The following is a 19,225-nucleotide window of genomic DNA, read 5'->3' as shown; positions in this document are numbered from 1 at the left end:
ACAACAAGTTTCCCTTCTTTTATTTATTCCCTACTTGGATATTTCCTTTGAAGACAGTTTATGGTAACCCATGTATGAAATCCGAGATGTATTTCATTGTACTCGTGTAGCACTAACCCAATATATCTCGCAAACCATATTTATATTTTGCCGCGTATGGCAAACATCATCATCGGCCCATAATACGCCGTATTTACCGCCACAATTATCCATAAACATATCACAGCGAATAATTATTCATAATTCCTCATTAACATGCCACTCAAATCATAACTTCTCTAGGTAAACATTTATCATCACCAACATGACGGCAAATCAACTTAACACCACATTACTGTACTATAACGGTACTCTTTTGGGTTAGAATTCATATATTATTCGCATAAACACATTAGCCTAAAAATGAAATGCATATATAAATCAAATAAGTTAATATGTACTCACATTTCATTGCGTCGTATCAGCAAACACATATAGGTTATTCAGAAATCAACTATCTTCTTCAAGAATATAAAATTAGGGTTACGTCACTTGAAATACGATGTTTTTGTCCCATAATGGTTAAAAATTACATTCTGAATCTCTCCTTGCTCAGTTATAAGCATTCCTATCTTATGGCATTGATTGTAACTCCTGAAGAAATACCTATTCCCACATTAATAATAATAATAATAAGTCAACAAGGACAATCTCATTGCGAAGATGGTAACGACTGTGATTTTATCACGAAGAACTACGTAAAAACAACATACCAATGTTCACTATAATTACAACTACTATATTTACTGCATATTAATTTCAAGAAAATAAAATAACTCTTTGGAACTTATCTTGCGATCACTGACGTTAGACGACTGGCTCCGGCTTCGATGTTGTCATCTTAAGATTGCGTAGAACGACTCCATCCTTCGTTATGTCACCATCAGGTTGTAGTTTTGGGACTCGGGATAGTAGAAACAGCTGGGCGGTTTCCGTCAGACAGCCGGCTCCATCTCCGATTTAGCCTCTCATGTTGTTGCAGTCAGTCATAAAAGAAAGAAACATTTCCAAATCGGGAGTTAATTTCACATCCATACTCTCAGGAATGTATATCAAGTTTGTATCTAAGATCAGGTTTTTAGGACAGTAATTCAAGGTTAATTCTTTGTAGCAATTTAACAGTTAGAATATATCAAGTTAGCTCTCTAAAAATTTCTTTTGTTCGGCTAATCAACCTATACTGCATTATATTCAACTTGATTCCTCGTACGGTCTTGAGCCTATACTCCGACTACTGTTCGGGTATTTTCTAACTCGCTCTTCACGATATTCCTTCGTATATATATTTGATTTCCAAATATTATTTCGCTTCTAAGGTTCTCCAGCTGGAAATTACTGCAATATCTCCCTTCTTATTTACTCAAAGATTGGCTTTACTTCTCGAGGATAAATTACGTCGTTTTTCGTAACGGATTTTTTTTTTTTTTTCATTGTTCAGCTACTTCTTCTTGTTTTAACAATCTTGAACACCTTCTATTATTTTATCACGTCCGCATGGATCCTTTATAACTTTCCGTCTCAGTCCGTGATCTAGGCATCTTTAATTCATCAAATAAATATCTTTGCCGTCACGTGCATGGCCTTCTTCAATATATATGTTCGTAAAATGTATACACTTCGAAATCACGGCCTATTTTACTTAATATATGCATTCTTTTCTGACGTATGGCCCAATTATGTAATCTTCGCGATCATTACCGTGCATGGCAAACTTATAATTTCATACGACGACCTTTATTCCGATATCAGGACGATGAAAACGGTACAAGGTTTTATGTGTACTTAACCCTTTCGCTTTCAAGTTCTCAGCTGATGGATGTGTGAAAACTGTCAGCCATATTTACCACACTATGCACACACTTCTTTTAAAATTACTTGGAAGGCACATGAATGAAGATATCAACATGAAAGTTTGTAAAGTTACATACAGTATACAACACGTATAACAGCAAGTAAGTCATGTCTCTAAACCAAAAGGGTTCAATGTTAAAAGAAGAATAAATGTGGAAATGAAGTTACAAGTTCCAGATTTTAAAAGTTTGGAAGTAATTCTGGGAAATGTTGCTTGCTGCCCATGTTGTTGCTTCGTGTCAGTAGTAAGGCTATATTATAGTTTACTAGTATGGTAAATTTTAAGATTCTGTGTGCACAAGGATACTTTAAACATTTTAAAGTGATGTATCTTCGAAATATGTCGGCCATTTTTGCATAAAATACACATTTCTTAAAACTAGTATGTAACGCTCGCCAATGAAGATAATTACATGAATGAAGATAATACCATGCTATTCAGTTGACATATAGAAAATGAATCGCTGCTAATGTATTGGACATTCATGCCATCTGGTTTGAATGTGGAAAAGGAAATGGAAGACAAATTTTGATTAGGAAATGAATTTTAACCAAATTTGCTAAAATTCTGTCCGTGTGCTCTATTAGCATTTAAAAAAAAACCCTTTGATCCTGTGACCATTTTTCTCAAGTGTGTAGTATCATGTACCACTGACCGATCACCGTAACACTTGTGTTTAGGGAAACTCTCCATGAAGTCCCTTGCTGCACCTTGTACGAATGGTTCTGGATCTCTGCTTCTTCCTCTCTGAAGTACAGATACTCCTGGAGGCCCTCAAGGATCATTTGTTGAAACAATCTTGGTTTGCAACCACTCACCCCCTAAATCTTCAGTGATCTCTACACTAAAGCGTAGCTTCGATTTCACTTTTTCTTGACCTCTTGCATGCATGTTCCTTAAATACAATGTAGGAATTTAGGACCATTCTGGCGATATTAAATGCTACCTTCTTCCGTTATTGAACAGCTTTGCGTTCATCTAGGTGGGCATACATCATCATGTCAGAGGTTAGTTGCTGCCTTACTGGAGAGAAGAATTACAGGTGCCTTTTGTGATTTCTTCTCTCTGTAGGCACAGGCCAAGACAGGTCCAGAATGACAGTACAAACTTCCTTTAAAAACTCTTAGGCAGGTACTTTCTGTTTCTTAATGCAGTGCCAGTTATATATATGTTCCGAACTTGAAAAGTCCCTTACAATTGGAACAGACACAAGAAATTAATTTACAAACACATGGTATCCTTTCTGCAAGTAGTTCCCCAATTTGAATAGTCTCATGACCACAGTGTACCCCAGTCCACACTTAGCAACATTGTCCTTGACTTCCTGAGATCACAAGCAGTAGTGTGAAGCTGAATCAGAGCATTCAGAATTTTATTCCTCACTTGTGATGTTTATTGGGTAAATATTATATTAGGCATGTCCTGTTCTTTGCCACCATGAGGCTTTCTTCAATACTCAGTTCCTCATGAGGAGTGTAGTGATGTATAAATGTTGTTGGCAAGATCAACTTAAGGTTGAAATCATGTACAGGGATCGTAGGCCAGATCATCTGGTGGAGCACACACTTCACTGTCCACTGAATGAAAAAATTCTACAAATATGCTGAGACCTATGGAATGAGAACATATTCCTAAACCATGGTGTTCACTCTGATGAGGATAATCAATGTCAGGCAACGGTAGCTTTCCTGTTTATCCCCATATTCAGAATACAAGCCAGAAAATCTCTAATTTCAAGTAGGGTTGCGTCCTTCCATTTACAAAGTTGTGGAGATGGCTTCTTATTTTTGTTCAGGAACTGATGGGGAGACTGATTTCCGAGACAATCATATTTGAAAGATCAGAGGTAAAGAGCAAATTGAGATATGAAATGGGAGGGGAGTCGGGTGGTGGCATATGCTTAGGTCCTGTCAGTTCCTGATACTGATGAAGTGGGATGGGCTGTTCCAGGGCAAAGATATCTCAATAAACTTCGTCCTCCAAATCATTATCCACACTAACATCACTGTTTGGAGGTGCTTGATTATCATCATCCGCACTTTGTTATTCGGACAAAGAAATAGCATCACTTGAATAATTGTCAAGATATTCAGTGATATTGTTAGATAAATGAACTCACTGTGTCGATCATGATAAATAACTAGCCCTAAACTAACTGAACTATATCTAACACTTCACTAACACTATCCACCTAATTACCAAAGAACTATTTAAATAATGAAGTAACAAGTAAACTAAATACATTACCTATGAAACTGCTTCATTTCACTATATAATCATGAATGAAAACAGAGAAATGCACGCAAGTTTGCTGCCAACCACGACGTAAACAAGAAGTCGGCAGTTCCCGCTGAGCATAAAGTAAGCCGAAACTATGCTCTTATTCCATGCAAAAATGCTGCTATCTGGCACACAAATAATGATGGCTGGTAATGACGGATCGTTACAGTGACTGTTTTTGCAGAATTCATGGGTACCAATGAATAGTTACCTTGATGGTGTCAGGGTTAAACTTAACTAGAAAATATCTGCAAGACCACTTTCAAGAGACAAAAGAGGAGAGGATAGGTATTTAGAAAGATGGGAGTGAAGGAAGCTGCTAGTGTTGTTTAGTAAAATACTGTTCTTAAATCTTGTGCAGTAACTCTTCATTAGAAAAGGTAACTTCATTTCACAGCTGTAAATTAAGTAATAAAATGTACCAGGCTTCTCTTTCAACTTCTTTCTGTGTTAGAATAATAGTATGTACATGTAATAAACTTCATTTTGGTTTCGTATTGACATGTATAGGCATAAATTCTTTTTATTGTCCTCCCAATCAATTCTAAAATGTTACAATAGGATTAAAATTGAACATCCACATACGATTTTTATACAAGTTTCAGTCCATTGAACCATCTTCAGCTACAATGAATTTTCAATAGAAAAAGGTTACATAATTTTGTACTTAGAAGCAATATAATACATTATTATAAGAAAAATTCAAGTTCCATTTTCTTGTTAAGTCATCTTATCACTTGGAAATTTTGGAATCCTGTGTATTTCTTTGTGTGTTATAGTTACAGTATAATTTTAAGAATAAATTTTCCACACTTATTAACATATTTTCTACACTAATCTCCATACCTTCCACATTTTAAGGACATAAACACATTTTTGGAAAGTTAAGCTCATACCAGAGCCCTGATTATTATTATTATTATTATTATTATTATTATTATTATTATTATTATTATTATTATTATTATTATGATTATTATTATTATTAATTTATTTATTTATTTAATTGGTAGGCAAATTTTGTTATACAGTACTATTTTTTTCTAATTTATTCTGTATTTTCCCCTTCATAGTCTATTTTATTGATAGTATTTTCAATATTTTGTAAAAAAAAATTGGTTGATTTGTTTCAGGACTGTTGGTGAAGTAATGTCAGGAATTGTGAGCAAGTGTATAGCAGCTCCAAAAGCTAAAACGAAAGAAATGGCCGTTCAGATCACACTAATGTATATTGAGATAGAGAAATACGAGGCAGTTGAAGATGAACTGTTGAAGGGCATGGATCATAAAAATCCTAAAACTGTTGCTGCTTGTGTAGCTGCAATGACTCTCGCTCTAAGGTGAGGTATATGTATATATATATATATATATATATCATGTAACTATACAAATTTTCTTTTAATAGGACATTTCGGTATCTGAGAGACAAATATCCACTTTTTATGATTCTAAATTGCAGCCAGTTTTGTGTAAAATATAGTCGAACACGTCTATGTCATGAAGGCTGTTGTCCTGGAATTGTGTGACGTATTTCTAAGCAATTTGGTATTTTTATTGGTGTTCGTAATGAGTTACTAGAATAATATTATCAGTCTTTTCGTGAGGCATATTCTGCTTAACTTCCTTGTTTTATACGATCACGGAAAGTGTTCCCAGTGTAATGTGAAAACAGATGAGCACTCATCAATATGTAACTTCGTGTATTTAATTTCAGGGTTGATCATAAATGACAACATACACAGTAAAACTTAGATGCATCGTTTTTCAGAGGGCAAGGGGAATGTGACAACGGATGTGGGGAAAACTATAAATGCGGGCAACATAACAATAGGGGGAAAGCAAAATAATAAAATGCGGGCACTGTATTGGGATATTTTCATTACGTAAATATATTATTATTACGATTATTATGGTGCGTGGCCTCCGGAGCCGGTTGCATGTCTTTCGAGTTGTCGCGTGATAGGCAATCTACGCGCATGTTAAAATGCGGCCCTACCTAAGATGAATTCTAAGGCAAACAGACAGCCTCAAACCGTTGGAATTAACCAAGGAAAGTTAAAATCCTCGACCCAATCGAGACCCCTTGAACCAAAGACCAACATGTGCTAACCATTTAGCTCATATTATACATAATGGTATCAAAATATTGCAACTGAGATATATGCTTACGAGGTAAATATAATAAGCGTGGCTTTTACGCCTTTCGTTTCATTTTTCTTTACACATTTTGTAATAATTAAAAACCTTTAAGTTCAGTTCTCTTATTGCAAATTAAATATATGCGTGGATATTACGGTGATAACCTGTATTTAGGGAAAGATTCTGTAGACACTTTGCGAACTATAGGTTAGATGCCCAACACGGCGCGGTCCCGCAGATCAGCTCAGACGATGTCACAGAGGTTAGAAATTCATCGCGTCTCGAATGATGTCACAGCGGTTCGAGCGAAGCTGCCAGCTTAGGAACTAGTTACAAGACTAGGCTATGAGAAAAGGTTATTGGTCTGGCTTGGTTAGGTCCGGCTTGTAACAAGACTATTAGGCAGAGGGCAACAGGCCTCTAGCATCCCACACACTCCACAAGTTGACGCAATTAATCACCCTGTGAGTAATTAAAACGAATCTGACACACTGTGCAATTTTCTTTTTTTTTTTTTTCAACGAAGTTGGCAATCTTAGCCAGCCTATACCAATACAGAAAACGGTGGAAAATTTGAGTTTTACGCTGTCTACGTTTTAATTCTTATAAATAAGAATACTTCTAGGTGTCAGTTAGTGGGTCGAGGAGAAGCGTTGGCAGCACGAGGCTCGTAGTGAGGTTGCACGTGAATAACCTGTACACAACACTCCAACCTACAAGATCCTTGTTCAAGACTAGCAACTCCGAATCGCTCGTACATTCTCGCGACAGGTTGCCGCTATTATATGTTAAGAGTATTGAGCAGTCCCTCTAAATTAAAAAAAAAAAAAAAAGTTGCGTATGTTTTTTTACGTATGATCGATCAGTGCGGGAAAATTGTGACCGAGGACAAATAATTTTTCGACGATCGATGCGATAAAATGTTAGTTCGAGAAACGGTGGATGTGGGGAAATTTAACATTGGATTATATGGAACATTTTTTGGACAGAATAAATTCAACGATGAATACGGGAAAACGATAGTTCCGGGAACGATGCATCGAGGTTCTACTGTATTTTACTTGTATTAGTATTGTTTACAAACCCCCCCCCTGCTGTCCTTTTTCATTATGTCTCAAGACTGTTACACATGCACGTGTTGTTAGAAATTTTCTGCTTAAGTATCTTCCAGATTTCTCTTTTCGAAAGTTGGCTGGTATGCTCTTCTAAGATAGGCTATTGTAAATCCCTTACTCTGGCTTCAATGATCTTCTCCATAATTTTAAGGCCATGTGATAGGAGGGTAATGCCTCTGTCATTTTCACTTTTCCTTCTACTCCCTTTTGTTCAATCTTCAGGTATTTCGTTATCCTTCCATATTGTTCTGAGAACTCTGTACAGCCAATGTATTCCTGGTGGATCAGCAGCTTTAGGGCCCTTTCACACGATCCACTGCTTGCCACGCCACTCCACTCCACCAGAGGTGTGGTAAAAGGCCGGTAGCGTTCACACGAGACACTTCGTGTGGCTCAACATCCGTCCATTCTCGTCAACAGCAGGCTGCTGTCGACCGGCCTGAAGTGTCTTCCACACTGGGCGACCAGAAGCTCACTCATCACTGAATCAGATTAGCTCGTTCAGACAGTCAACATATGAGCTACAAGTTCGAAGATTTCGTTTCAAAATGTCGGTTCCATTCATAGATACTGAAAAGTTAATAATAGAAATACAAAATCGGCCTTGTCAGTGGGATTAACGAACGACAGACTATTCAAATAAAATAAAAGGCTTCAAATGTGGAATGAAGTTTCCCATGAAGTGATTCCACTTTCTGCCGAACTGGACAACTCCAAAGTGAGAGAAGTTGATATCTACAGTAATAGGCTATATGTGTTATATGTTAACAATTTTCGATATTACAATAACATGGGTCATTGAAAAATAATTAATCAAGGCCTTTTAGCAGTCTTCATTTCAAAAGAACTACTTCCAATTAAATTACATAATAACATTTTCTTATTCGGACCTAACATGATAGCCGCAGGCGCTTATGTGCCGGCATTATCCAGTATTCGGGAGATAGTGGGTTCGAACCCAACTGTCGGCAGCCCTGAAGACAGTTTTCCCTGGTTTCCCATTTTCAAACCAGGCAAATGCTGGGGCTGTACCTTAATTAAGGCCACGGTCGCTTTCTTCCCATTCCTAGCCCTTTCCTGTCCCATCGTCGCCATAAGACCTATCTGTGTCGGTGCGACGTACAGCAACTTGTAAAAAAAAAAAAAAAAAAAAAAAAAAAAAAAAAAAAAAAAAAAAAAAAAACAATCTTATTCGTGAGAACTACCAGTCTTATTTACAGAAGGTAGGTGTAGGTAGCAATTCCATACTGGTAGCTCACTAAATCAGTCGTTCAAACGGTCAACATTGTGTGCGTCACAAGTTTGAATTTTTTGTTTTAAAATATCGGCGGAATACATTTTCTCGTGTTGGTGTCCTGACGCTGTAAACTTGCTTCAAGGATTGACAACAATTCAAACAAATTCTCACTCATACGAAAGTAATTAAGGCACATTTTTAGATCATTGGTACATTCATCTAGAAGAACGACGAGTTCCTCGTTCTAGGCGATATGAATTCAATGGATGGACCCAATGAACCTTAGTACTGTTCTTGCACCTCAACCTTCTTTTCGGAAGAATAAAAATCCCAAGGATAATGTGCACGTCCATGGACCAGATTCAAACCAAGACGCAAATATGAGGTGGGGACGAGAAGTTGCCGGCAAGTTGACGGAAGTGGACAGCAAGTGCGTGAGAAGTGGAGTGGACTGACGTGGCGTGGCGTGGAAAGCAAGTGGACCGTGTGAAAGGGCCCTTAATCATGTCAGCTGTAACTTCATCAGCTCCTGCTGACTTACCATTTTTCGTCTTATAGAGCAGCTTGCTCTACTTCTGTCCATGTAATTGGAATATCTTCCTCTATTGTTTTCTGTCCTACATGCTCAACAGAGATCTCATTAGGGCCATTTAGGAGCTTGTCAAAATTCTGTCCCATTGTATCCCTGATATCTTCCATCTTGCGAACTATATTCCCATCTGTCTCCAGAGCTGTAATTGCATCTTTATCTGATCTTTTACTTTTTACTACAGTAGAAGTCCACTATAGCAAGTACTGCATACAACGAGAACCCCGTTATAACAACAATATTTTGCTTTCCTTTCAAAATTCCTACGTTAAACTGTGTAAATATATGTTGGAAATAAACTATAACATTTATTTGTATTGAAAAGGTGGACCCTTTTAAGTTTCCTATCTTCCATTCTCAGTTCAATACGGACAAAAATGAAATTCTTTGATTTAAATGTGTATTATCCTTCGGTTACAGCGAGTGCCCTATCACTGATCCATCTGTTATTACGAGTGATTAAGCGTGTACGATTATTTCCGTTACCGATATTCATGCATCCCAGCGATTATGTTGCATGTAATCAATTACCTTCGGTATCGGTTCCTCGCTATATCCCGTAGCGAGTTCTCTCGTTGGCCATGGAAGGCGATGTCAGAGTCAATTAGTAAAACTTGTCGACTGGTGTTCCGTAAAGAAAATTCAAAATGAAAGAGAATGTGTGTTTTAGTTATAAATGCTTAAATAACATGTCTGATAACAGTTGTTAGCTCATTAAAAATAAAGGCTGACTAAACAATCGCTTAATTTTAATGCTAAATAATGAAATTAAGTAAGAATGGGATACACCTCAAGATATGGCAGAATGGATCACCGATTTCAGTGGTTAGTTTTATATTTACTCGTGTGTGGTTAAATTTCAGAAAGGCTATTATCATGGAAATTTGTAGCAGAAATTTATCATTTCTCTACTGGCCCTTGACATGTTTTCATAAGACATCTGTAGTACGGTTAAGTTAGGTTAGGTGACGCTGTTTGAATAAGAAAACTGAAACGCTTGTCACAAAATGTGATCGTTTATTTTGGTGGGGTATCGTTTTCTCGCTATGTGCACTTGCAAGATCTCTTGTCGACATTTGAAGGTGATATCGGAGTCGATTAGTAATACTGTAGAACTGCTGTTCTCTGAAAGAAAATTCAAAATGAAAGAGGATAACACTTTTCTTAATAAATACATAACATGGCCGATAGTAATTGTTAACTCGCTAGAACTAAAGGCCAAGTGAACACTCGCTTAATTTTAATACTCTACACTGACATTAAGTAAGAATGCGATACACTTCAAGATATGGCAGAGCGCATCACTGATTTGAGGTTAGATTGTATTTTCTCGGTCTAGTTAAATTTCGGAAAGGCTATTCCCATGTAAGTTTTTAGCGAGAAGATTATCATTTCTCTAGATGCGTTTGAAAGATGTTTTCGTGATACATATATGGTTAGGTTAGGTGACGCCATTTGAAGAAGAAAACTGAAATGTTTGCCACATAAGCCTCTGGACTGATACCATTGTTTCTCCGAATCTAAGACTGTTTCTTTCCTCGGAATTTCATGTGAAAAATCGAGGGTTGCCTTGTATTCGCGGCCTAACAGTAACTTGATGCATACCACCGGCAACAACCGCAGTAACCGCGCTGCTTCTTTTCACCCCCCTCCGTGCGTGCACACGCTAAACTTGTTGACAACAAACGACTGCCTCTTTATTATACATTGCTAGCCGCGGCGACCGGTTGTACAGTGCCTGTGTGTAACGTCACTGGATCTTGGGATATAGTGAAGAGAGAATGAAGTTCTATTAGCCTCTACAAAAACGTTTCTCAAATCTACAGAATGGCATCAAAACATGCGAGCCTTCGGATTCTTAGGAAGGCCACGGCTACTCAACGGCAGAGTTATAACCCGTCTACCGTACCTGGTGCTTAGTAAAATTAAGTTTATAGACAGCAGGAATATTTTCGTGATGGATAGTCGTATTGGAAAGATATGTGGAAGAGGTATTGCCGGGAAGTTTTCAACGGGTTCTCATCGATGTTATGATGTCAATTTTAAGTTAATGGTTATGAAACACTCAAAAGTGTAGAATAATTGTGCAGCCGGAAGAAAATACGGCCTAGGCCTAACTAATGCCAATATTTGGCATTAGCGCGAAGACAAAGATAGCTAAAAAATGCGTAGGCCTACTGTACAAAAAATGCATTCAGTGCTGCGCAACAAGGACGATTTAAAGAAGTTGAAGATGAAATCGTGTGGTATGTGCACAAAAACGCCAAGGGCGGAATGACCATACCGCGGCGCAGTAAACTCGTTCGTTGACCTTCAATGTCCGCTATTAGGCCTATAAATCGCTAGCCGCTGAATTTGGCAAACCCGGTAAGCGAGAAGTGCGTGTAGTGGTAGCCAGTTATATCTCACGCTGAGTAAAAGTATGTTTTCTAGAGAGCAGGAAATTTTCCTGTTGGATTGTCGTATTGTAGAGACGGATAGAATAGGTACCGTATTGCCGGCAAATTTTAAACGGGTTCTCTTTGGTATTATGATGCCAATTTTAAGTTAATGGTCATTAAGCCTGCAAAAATAAAGACTAATTGTGCAGCCGCAAAAAATACGGCATAACGAAAGCCAGTGTTCGACGTCTAAAAATGTGTACTGTACAGAACAACAAAGGCATTCATATGATTTTGCAAAGCACTTTTTGAGCCGGATTTAAATTTTATGAAGGAAAGAGTGGGGGCCGTCTTGAATTTGGAGAAATACGGTACTGTATTTTTTCAGAACAAAATTAAACATACATTTTCACGCAGTATCGGATTTTGAAAAATAACAAACAAGTAAGCCGTAGTGTGGATATCATCTGCGGAAATGCAAGTTTTGAACAAACTGATTTTGTCGTTTCATACTGCTTTTAATTTATATGGAGGGTTTTCCGACTTTTATACAAAAATCTGATATAGTGACAATCCGCTATAGCGAGCAATTTTTTTGCTGTTATGAATTCTCGCTATAACAGACTTTTACTGTATTTCATACATAATTTCCGTATTCCCTTTACTGTCTTGTTCCAGTTGTAAATTCTTCCCAACTTTTTTCTTCCCATACAATTCTCTTGTCTTCCAACTTCGTGTATCTATATTCTTTTGCCATCTCTTCCAGTTTGTTATCCAGTCGCTATTGATTCTTCTATCAGACTTAGCCACATCAAGACCCTTTTTGGCTTTATACCTTTTCATTATGGCTTCTTTCACTTTATCATTTGACTAAGATGTTTTTTTTTTTCTCTCTTTTCTGCTTGTTCTTCCACATATTTTATCTGCGCTACCAACCAGGCTTGCCGTGAAATCATTTCATTCTTCATTCTTTCATTCATTCATTCTTTCTTTTTCTTTTAGGGTGGTCTCCCTTAGCCTTTGGCGGTCACCTGCCTCACTGCAAGAGAGCAGCTGGTGAATTTGTGTTATTTCCCACAGAAAGGTTTCATCTTGTCGAACCTTCTAAGGGAAAACTCCTCTGCTCGCAGCTATTGGTTTTCCCTTAGTTTGCCTGGTTTGGTATCGGCCGCCAGACCCTCGGCCAGACAGTCTCAGGTAGTACCGTGTACTGTTGCATACGGTAGCAGAATATATTCTGACCTGCCTGAATACCTAGCATGTGTATTTCAAGTGTTCAAAATTTCAGCAACAAATCCATAATGGATGTTCTTATGAAAGACGCGTGTTCTGAAAATGAGGATGAAGATAACAATTACACACTAAGTAAACATGATGATTCTGTTGCTTCAGGCAAGTAAATGTAGATAATGAGCTAATATCAAAATGGTGTGAAGTGTAACGTTTTAAACCGCTTCCTGAAGTGGGTTTTGTAACATTGTTTTACACCACTTCCCGGGTACAGATGACAACGTGCAAAAACTCATTGCAACACCGTCAAACAATGAACAGTGGGAAAGCAAATTACTGGTCGTAAACAAGGATGCTGGTACCAATTGTCCAGTTCGGTTAGAATCTGTATTAGTGTGCTTTAGTAGATGTGTTCGTAATATTAGGCAGATTTTGAAATATTAACCGAACTGGCATAGTTAGCTTCGTCTAATTTTTATCTAGAAGAAAATGTAATCTTTCTAAATACAGGAGAAGTCCGTTATAGCAAGAATTCATAACAGCGAAAAATTTACTCGCTATAACGGATTGTCGTTATATCCGATTTTTGTATCAGTGTTCTCCCTAGGACCATTTTAGTGGGCGCACCGCCCTGCCTTTTCTACAGACCGCCCGTCTATAATAACCTAGATACATGCTAATTACGTAATATTAATACAGCCATCGGCCAACACATGCAAGATTATAACCATAATTTCACCAATATTGAACAAGACATGGACATCCTCGTATTAGCAAACAAGGGCCCTTTACTGAACATAATGGAAAATTACTACATACACCTAGACCAATACTTTAATGCCAGTCACAATCTCAATGAAATCTCAGAGAAACCCAACATACTCTTCGATCTATTTATCACTTTCCTCAGAAACAATAATGCAGCCAACCTAAACTCAATCCCAAATTTAATCAAAGGTACTTTTCCAAGACAATTACACTTTCTCCCGCACCCTTCAGCCCCACCTTAAGCCCTCTTCCTAAGCCATATTTCATTTCAATACAAGAACTTACTGATTTCCATGATTATAATTTTTACAACACCCTTTTATACTTTATTCTTTGTTAAAAACCTCTTAGTATGTATATTCCTTGTATTATTAACTATTACCATAACATCTCACTTCACTTGTTATTCTTTAAAATAATATTGTCTTAGGATTTCGCCACAAATGATCTTTGCTCCAATATGGCTGATGATGACCCCTAGATGGGTCGAAACTAGTACAGTATAATTTTGTAATTTTGTGAATATATTGTATTGAAAAGGTGGAGACATTTACGTTATTATTATTATTACTTATATATTATTACATATTTAAATCATTGCGTGCTTCAAATTAAACTGTAAATACTGTAAAACTGTTTATTTAAATGGTAAATCTTCATTATTGTTAGCATAATTGCATCAATTACATTAGAGTTTAAATGTTTAGCTTGACTATATCGTAGTGTCATGCGCGAGCGGTGTTTGGATTAATGTGGATTCGCACTCGAGCACTCGATTCCTCATGACGTCAGAAACCCGTATGGCACTCCACATGCCCCGGTGTTTGATTATGAACGAGCAGTAGAACGCTAGAACATCTTGTTCGAGATAATAACACTAAAATAGTTTACCTGTCTGATATTACTGTTAATGCCCTCTGTGGATCAGTGGTAGAGGTACCGGGTTCGAACCCGACAGAGGTGGTCGGATTTTTGAAGGGCGACACTCCATGTTGTACGATATCAGCATGTAGAGGATATCTGGTAACATATTTGGTATTTACCTGACAAAATTCACTAAAACTCGGCCTAGACGCCCAAGAGAGATGCGGTTTACTCTGACATGTAGTAGGCCTAAAGTAAAACGGAACGTCGAAATTGACGAGCAAGCAGCCATATGACGTCGAATTAAGATGTTTGCACACGGTATCTGAGGTCGCATTACTATTATTATTATTATTATTATTATTATTATTATTATTATTATTATTATTATTATGATTAGCGGCTGCCTGGCCAAGGCGGTAAAGGCGTGCTCGGTTCGTCCGGAAGGACGAGGGTTCGAATCCCCGTCAGGAAGTCGTAAAATTTAAGAAACGAGATTTCCACTTCCGGAGGTGCATATGGCCCTGAGGTTCACTCAGTCTACACCAAAAATGAGTACCAGGTTAACTCCTGGGGGCAAAGGCGGCCAGGCGTAGAGCTAACCACTCTACCTCTTCACGTGCCGCGGTTAACAATGGTGGAAGCCTTTACCTTCCACTCCTCCAAGGGCCTTCATGGCCTGTATGGAGGTGACTTTGTCATTATTATTATTATTATGATTATTATTATTATTATTATTATTATTATTATTATTATTATTATTATTATTAATGCCCTGAGAGGAATAAAACGAAATGTTTTCTTATTAAGTTTTTACGTAGTTTTCCCCGCCCGGCTACTCATTCCTGCCACCCGGCTGACGAAAATTTCTGGGGAGAACACTGTATACCCTTCATGCACTTTAAAGTCGGTATGAAATGGCGATCAGTTTGTTCAAAACTTGTGTTTCCGCAGATGATATCCACACTACGACTTAATTGTTTGCTATTTTTCGTAATCGATATTACGTGAAAGTGTATGTTTAATTTCATTCTGAAAAAATATAGTTCCGTATTCCTCCGAATCCAAGATTAACCCCACTTTTTCCTTCAAAAAATTTAAATCAGACTCAAAAAGAAGTTTGTAAAATCATACAAGCCTACGCATTTTTAGACTGTTTTTAGACGCCAAACATTGAATTTCGTTACGCCGTATTTCATTTTTTTGCGGCTGCACAATTATTCTTTATTTCCGCAGGTTTAAGGACCATTAACTTAACATTGGCATCATAATACCGAAGAGAACTCGTTGAACATTTTCCGGCAATACCTATTCCATGCGTCTCTACAATACAACGAACCATCAGTAAATTATTCTTGCTGTCTATAAAACTGTTACTTTTATGCAGCGTCAGATATAACCGGCTACCTCTACACACACGTCTCGCTTGTCGGGCGCGGCCAAATTCAACGGCTAGCGATGTATAGGCCTAATCGCGAACGTTGGAAGTCAACGAACGAGTTTATTGCTCCACAGTATGGCCAACTGCACTTGCGTTTTTCGTGCACATACCTCACAATTTCATCATCGACTTCTTTAAAGTGTCCTTGTTGCGGACCACTGCATGCATTTTTTGTACAGTACTGGTACACATTTTTTCATTTTTTTTTTGTCTACACGCTAACTCCAAATATTGGCTTTAGTTAGGCCTATGCCGTATTTTCTTGCGGCTGCACAATTATTCTACATTTCAGATTGTTTAATAAACATAAACTTGGCATCATAATATCGACTAGAACCTGTTGAAAATTTGCCGGCAATACCTTTTCCACGTATCTTTACAATACGACTATCCATCACGAAAATATTCCTGCTGTCTATAAACCTTAATTTTACTAAGCGTCAAGCGCAATAGATGCATTATGACTCTGCCACTGAGTAGCCATGGCTTTTCTAAGAATTCGAAGGGTCGCATGTTTTGATGCCATTCTGCAGATTTGAGAAACACACAGGCACTGTACTCTGTACAACCGGTAGCGATGTGTAGTAGAGAGGCGGTCGTTTATTGTCAATGAGTTCTGTGCGCGTGTGAAAAGAAGCAGCGTGGTTACCGCGGTAGTTGCCAGTGGTATCCATTAACTTACTGTTAGGCCGCGAATGCAACAATCCTTGAGTTTTCGCATGAGACTCTGAGAAAAGAAAGTCTTGGAGTCGGAGAAATACGGTATCACTCAAGAGATTTCTTTGGCAAACACCTGAGCTTTCTTCTTCAAACAGCGTCACCTAATCTAACCGTATATGTAGCCTATCATGAAATCATATTTGAAACGCATGTTGAGAAATAACCTCCTCGCGAAAAATTTACATGTAAATAGCCGTAACGAGATGCGAGAAGATATGAAATATCCTCTGAAATCAGTGATGTACTCTGCCATATCTTGAGGTGTATGACATTCTTACGTAATTTTCGTATATAACATTAAAATTAAGACATCGTTTATTCAGTCTTTAATTTTACGAGTTAACAACTGCTTTCGGCCACGTCATTTACGCATTTATTACGAAAACGTGTTATCCTCTTTTTCATTTCGAATTTTCTTTAGAGAACAGCAGTCGATGGGTATTACTAATCAACTCCAATACCGCCTTTGAATGTCAACGAGAGAGCTCGCAAATGCACAAAGTGAGAAAACTGTACCGTACCGAAGATAATCGATCGCATTTTGTTGCAAACGTTCCAGTTTTCTTATTCAAACAGCGTTACGTATCCTAACTTAACCGTACTGAACGTATGATGAAAACACACTTCAAGCGCCAGTAGAGAAATTATACCTTTCTCGCTATAAATTTTCATAATAGCCGTTCCGTAATTTAACCAGACGCAAAAAAATACAAACTAACGTATGAAATCAATTAAGCACTCTGCCATATCTCGAGGTGTATCGCATTCTTACTTAATTGCTGTATTTAGCCTCAAAATTAAGCGGTCGTTTAGTCGGCTTTAATTTTTAACGAGTTAACAACTGTTATCAGACATGTTATTTATGCATTTATTACGAAAATATGTTTTCTTTCATTTCGAATTTTCTTTTCGGAACAGCTGTCGATGGATATTACTAATCGACTCCGACATCGCCTTCGAATGTCGACGAGAGAAATCGCTAGTGCACATAGCGAGGAAACGATGCCGAAGGTAATCAATCGATCGCATGCAATATCATCGCTGGGGTGCATAAATATCGGTAACGGAAAACATCGGGCACGCTTAATCGCTCGTAATAACGGATGCGCCAGTGATAGGGTTCTCACTGTAACCGAAGGACGATACACAGTTTAATATAGGAATTTTGAAGTTCTCATTATATGACGTACTCGCTATAGCGGACTTCTACTGTATTCCAAAAGTTATAATCATGGCTTACCCTGCCATTGAAAAAATTTCAAAAACCATTAAAAATCATGCGATTTCTAGAGGGTAGCACGTTAAAATATGACAGTCTCCAGTGTGTTCAAGAGGGAAGATAATGGAACTAGCTCTGAAGCAAGCCCGTGAAGTGAAAGGTACATATAAAAATGTTTCTTACTGAGGAGTCCCGTATTAGCCTAAATTTTGTTACTGACTATGCTTGGTGGAGTTACGCCCTAATCACCAACTTCGATGTACAGAATGAAGTAATACTAATGTCGACTGATTCAAATTAGATCCCGTTAATGTATGCTGTATTATTAGTAATATCTTAACTCTTTCCACTCACGTTTCTAAAACAGGTCAATAGCTGCCGTTCAGCGCTAACACTCTTGTGTCGACCAGTTGACACCTAGTTTTTTGTTGCATAACTACTCTGTGGCATACACTACAACTTATATTTATTATTCAATGAGTGTTTCTATCTTCCAGGCACTGTGAGAACCAAGTTCAAACTACTTCATTTTGAATGCGATGACTATATTGCTCCGTTTCATTGGTTTTGTATAGAGCCCGGATTTCCATACACTATCAAATTTCAGACTGTGCATGCATTCATGCATTATCATATGGCACAACATGCACATTAAACTGGAAAATTTGGACTGTTAAAATTCAGTTCCTTTTGAAACATTGTACAACTACTGTAATTTCTCCAAATTGTCTTGATTTAAGCTCATCTGTTCATCCTTCAGTGTATTCGTAAACACAGAAAATGATCTATCTACGTCCTAAGAAGTGACAGGTACATTCTTAAATGAAGACGTTTGGGACAAATTGAGCTCAAATTGTACATCTTTTGTATTTTCACCACAGTAATTCTTATATATGCTTCAGGAATTCATAAATTGACGGATCTCTTTGTTTGACCTATCTCTTGCTGCTGCAGCTACTTCTCTGTGCTCTGACTGCAGACATTTAATGACTGACTGGTAACGATTGCCTGCTGCGATAACAAAGACTTGTGATGAGTGAGAGTTCCGGTTGGAAATTCGAGAATAACAAAGGAAGATGGTTCAGTGTAAAACCAAGGTTTGTAACCTCCTATCTCAGTAACGAGGCATCACAGAAGTGTGATACAAGATATGTTTTGTTCATCTAACACAGATGAAAAAATGAGCTGTCAATGAGTAATACAAAATTAAAGGCTCAATCTGTAGCAATGTATAACTGGGACACCTTATTCCTAAGAATTACAGAGAATGACAGAAAAGTCTCTGGCCCTCCAGGTTGGGGGTTTCAAATAGAGTTAACAGCTCTGTTGCGTAGAAAATTTTTTTTTTTTT

At 37.7% G+C, this 19,225-nt stretch overlaps 1 protein-coding gene across 1 annotated transcript in view; it reads left to right on the top strand.

Moving 5' to 3' along the window:
* msps (msps cytoskeleton-associated protein 5) overlaps window positions 1-19,225 on the top strand; it is a 414,143-nt gene that overhangs the window by 37,701 nt on the left and 357,217 nt on the right. Inside the window, exon 4 of the mRNA XM_068226728.1 lies at window positions 5,305-5,511. Coding sequence (XP_068082829.1) covers window positions 5,305-5,511 — 207 coding nt within the window. The remainder of the gene's footprint in view (window positions 1-5,304; window positions 5,512-19,225) is intronic.

This window comes from Anabrus simplex, chromosome 3, assembly GCF_040414725.1.
Source record: "Anabrus simplex isolate iqAnaSimp1 chromosome 3, ASM4041472v1, whole genome shotgun sequence".
NCBI lineage: Eukaryota > Metazoa > Arthropoda > Insecta > Orthoptera > Tettigoniidae > Anabrus > Anabrus simplex.
This window is presented reverse-complemented; position numbering and strand designations above follow the sequence as displayed.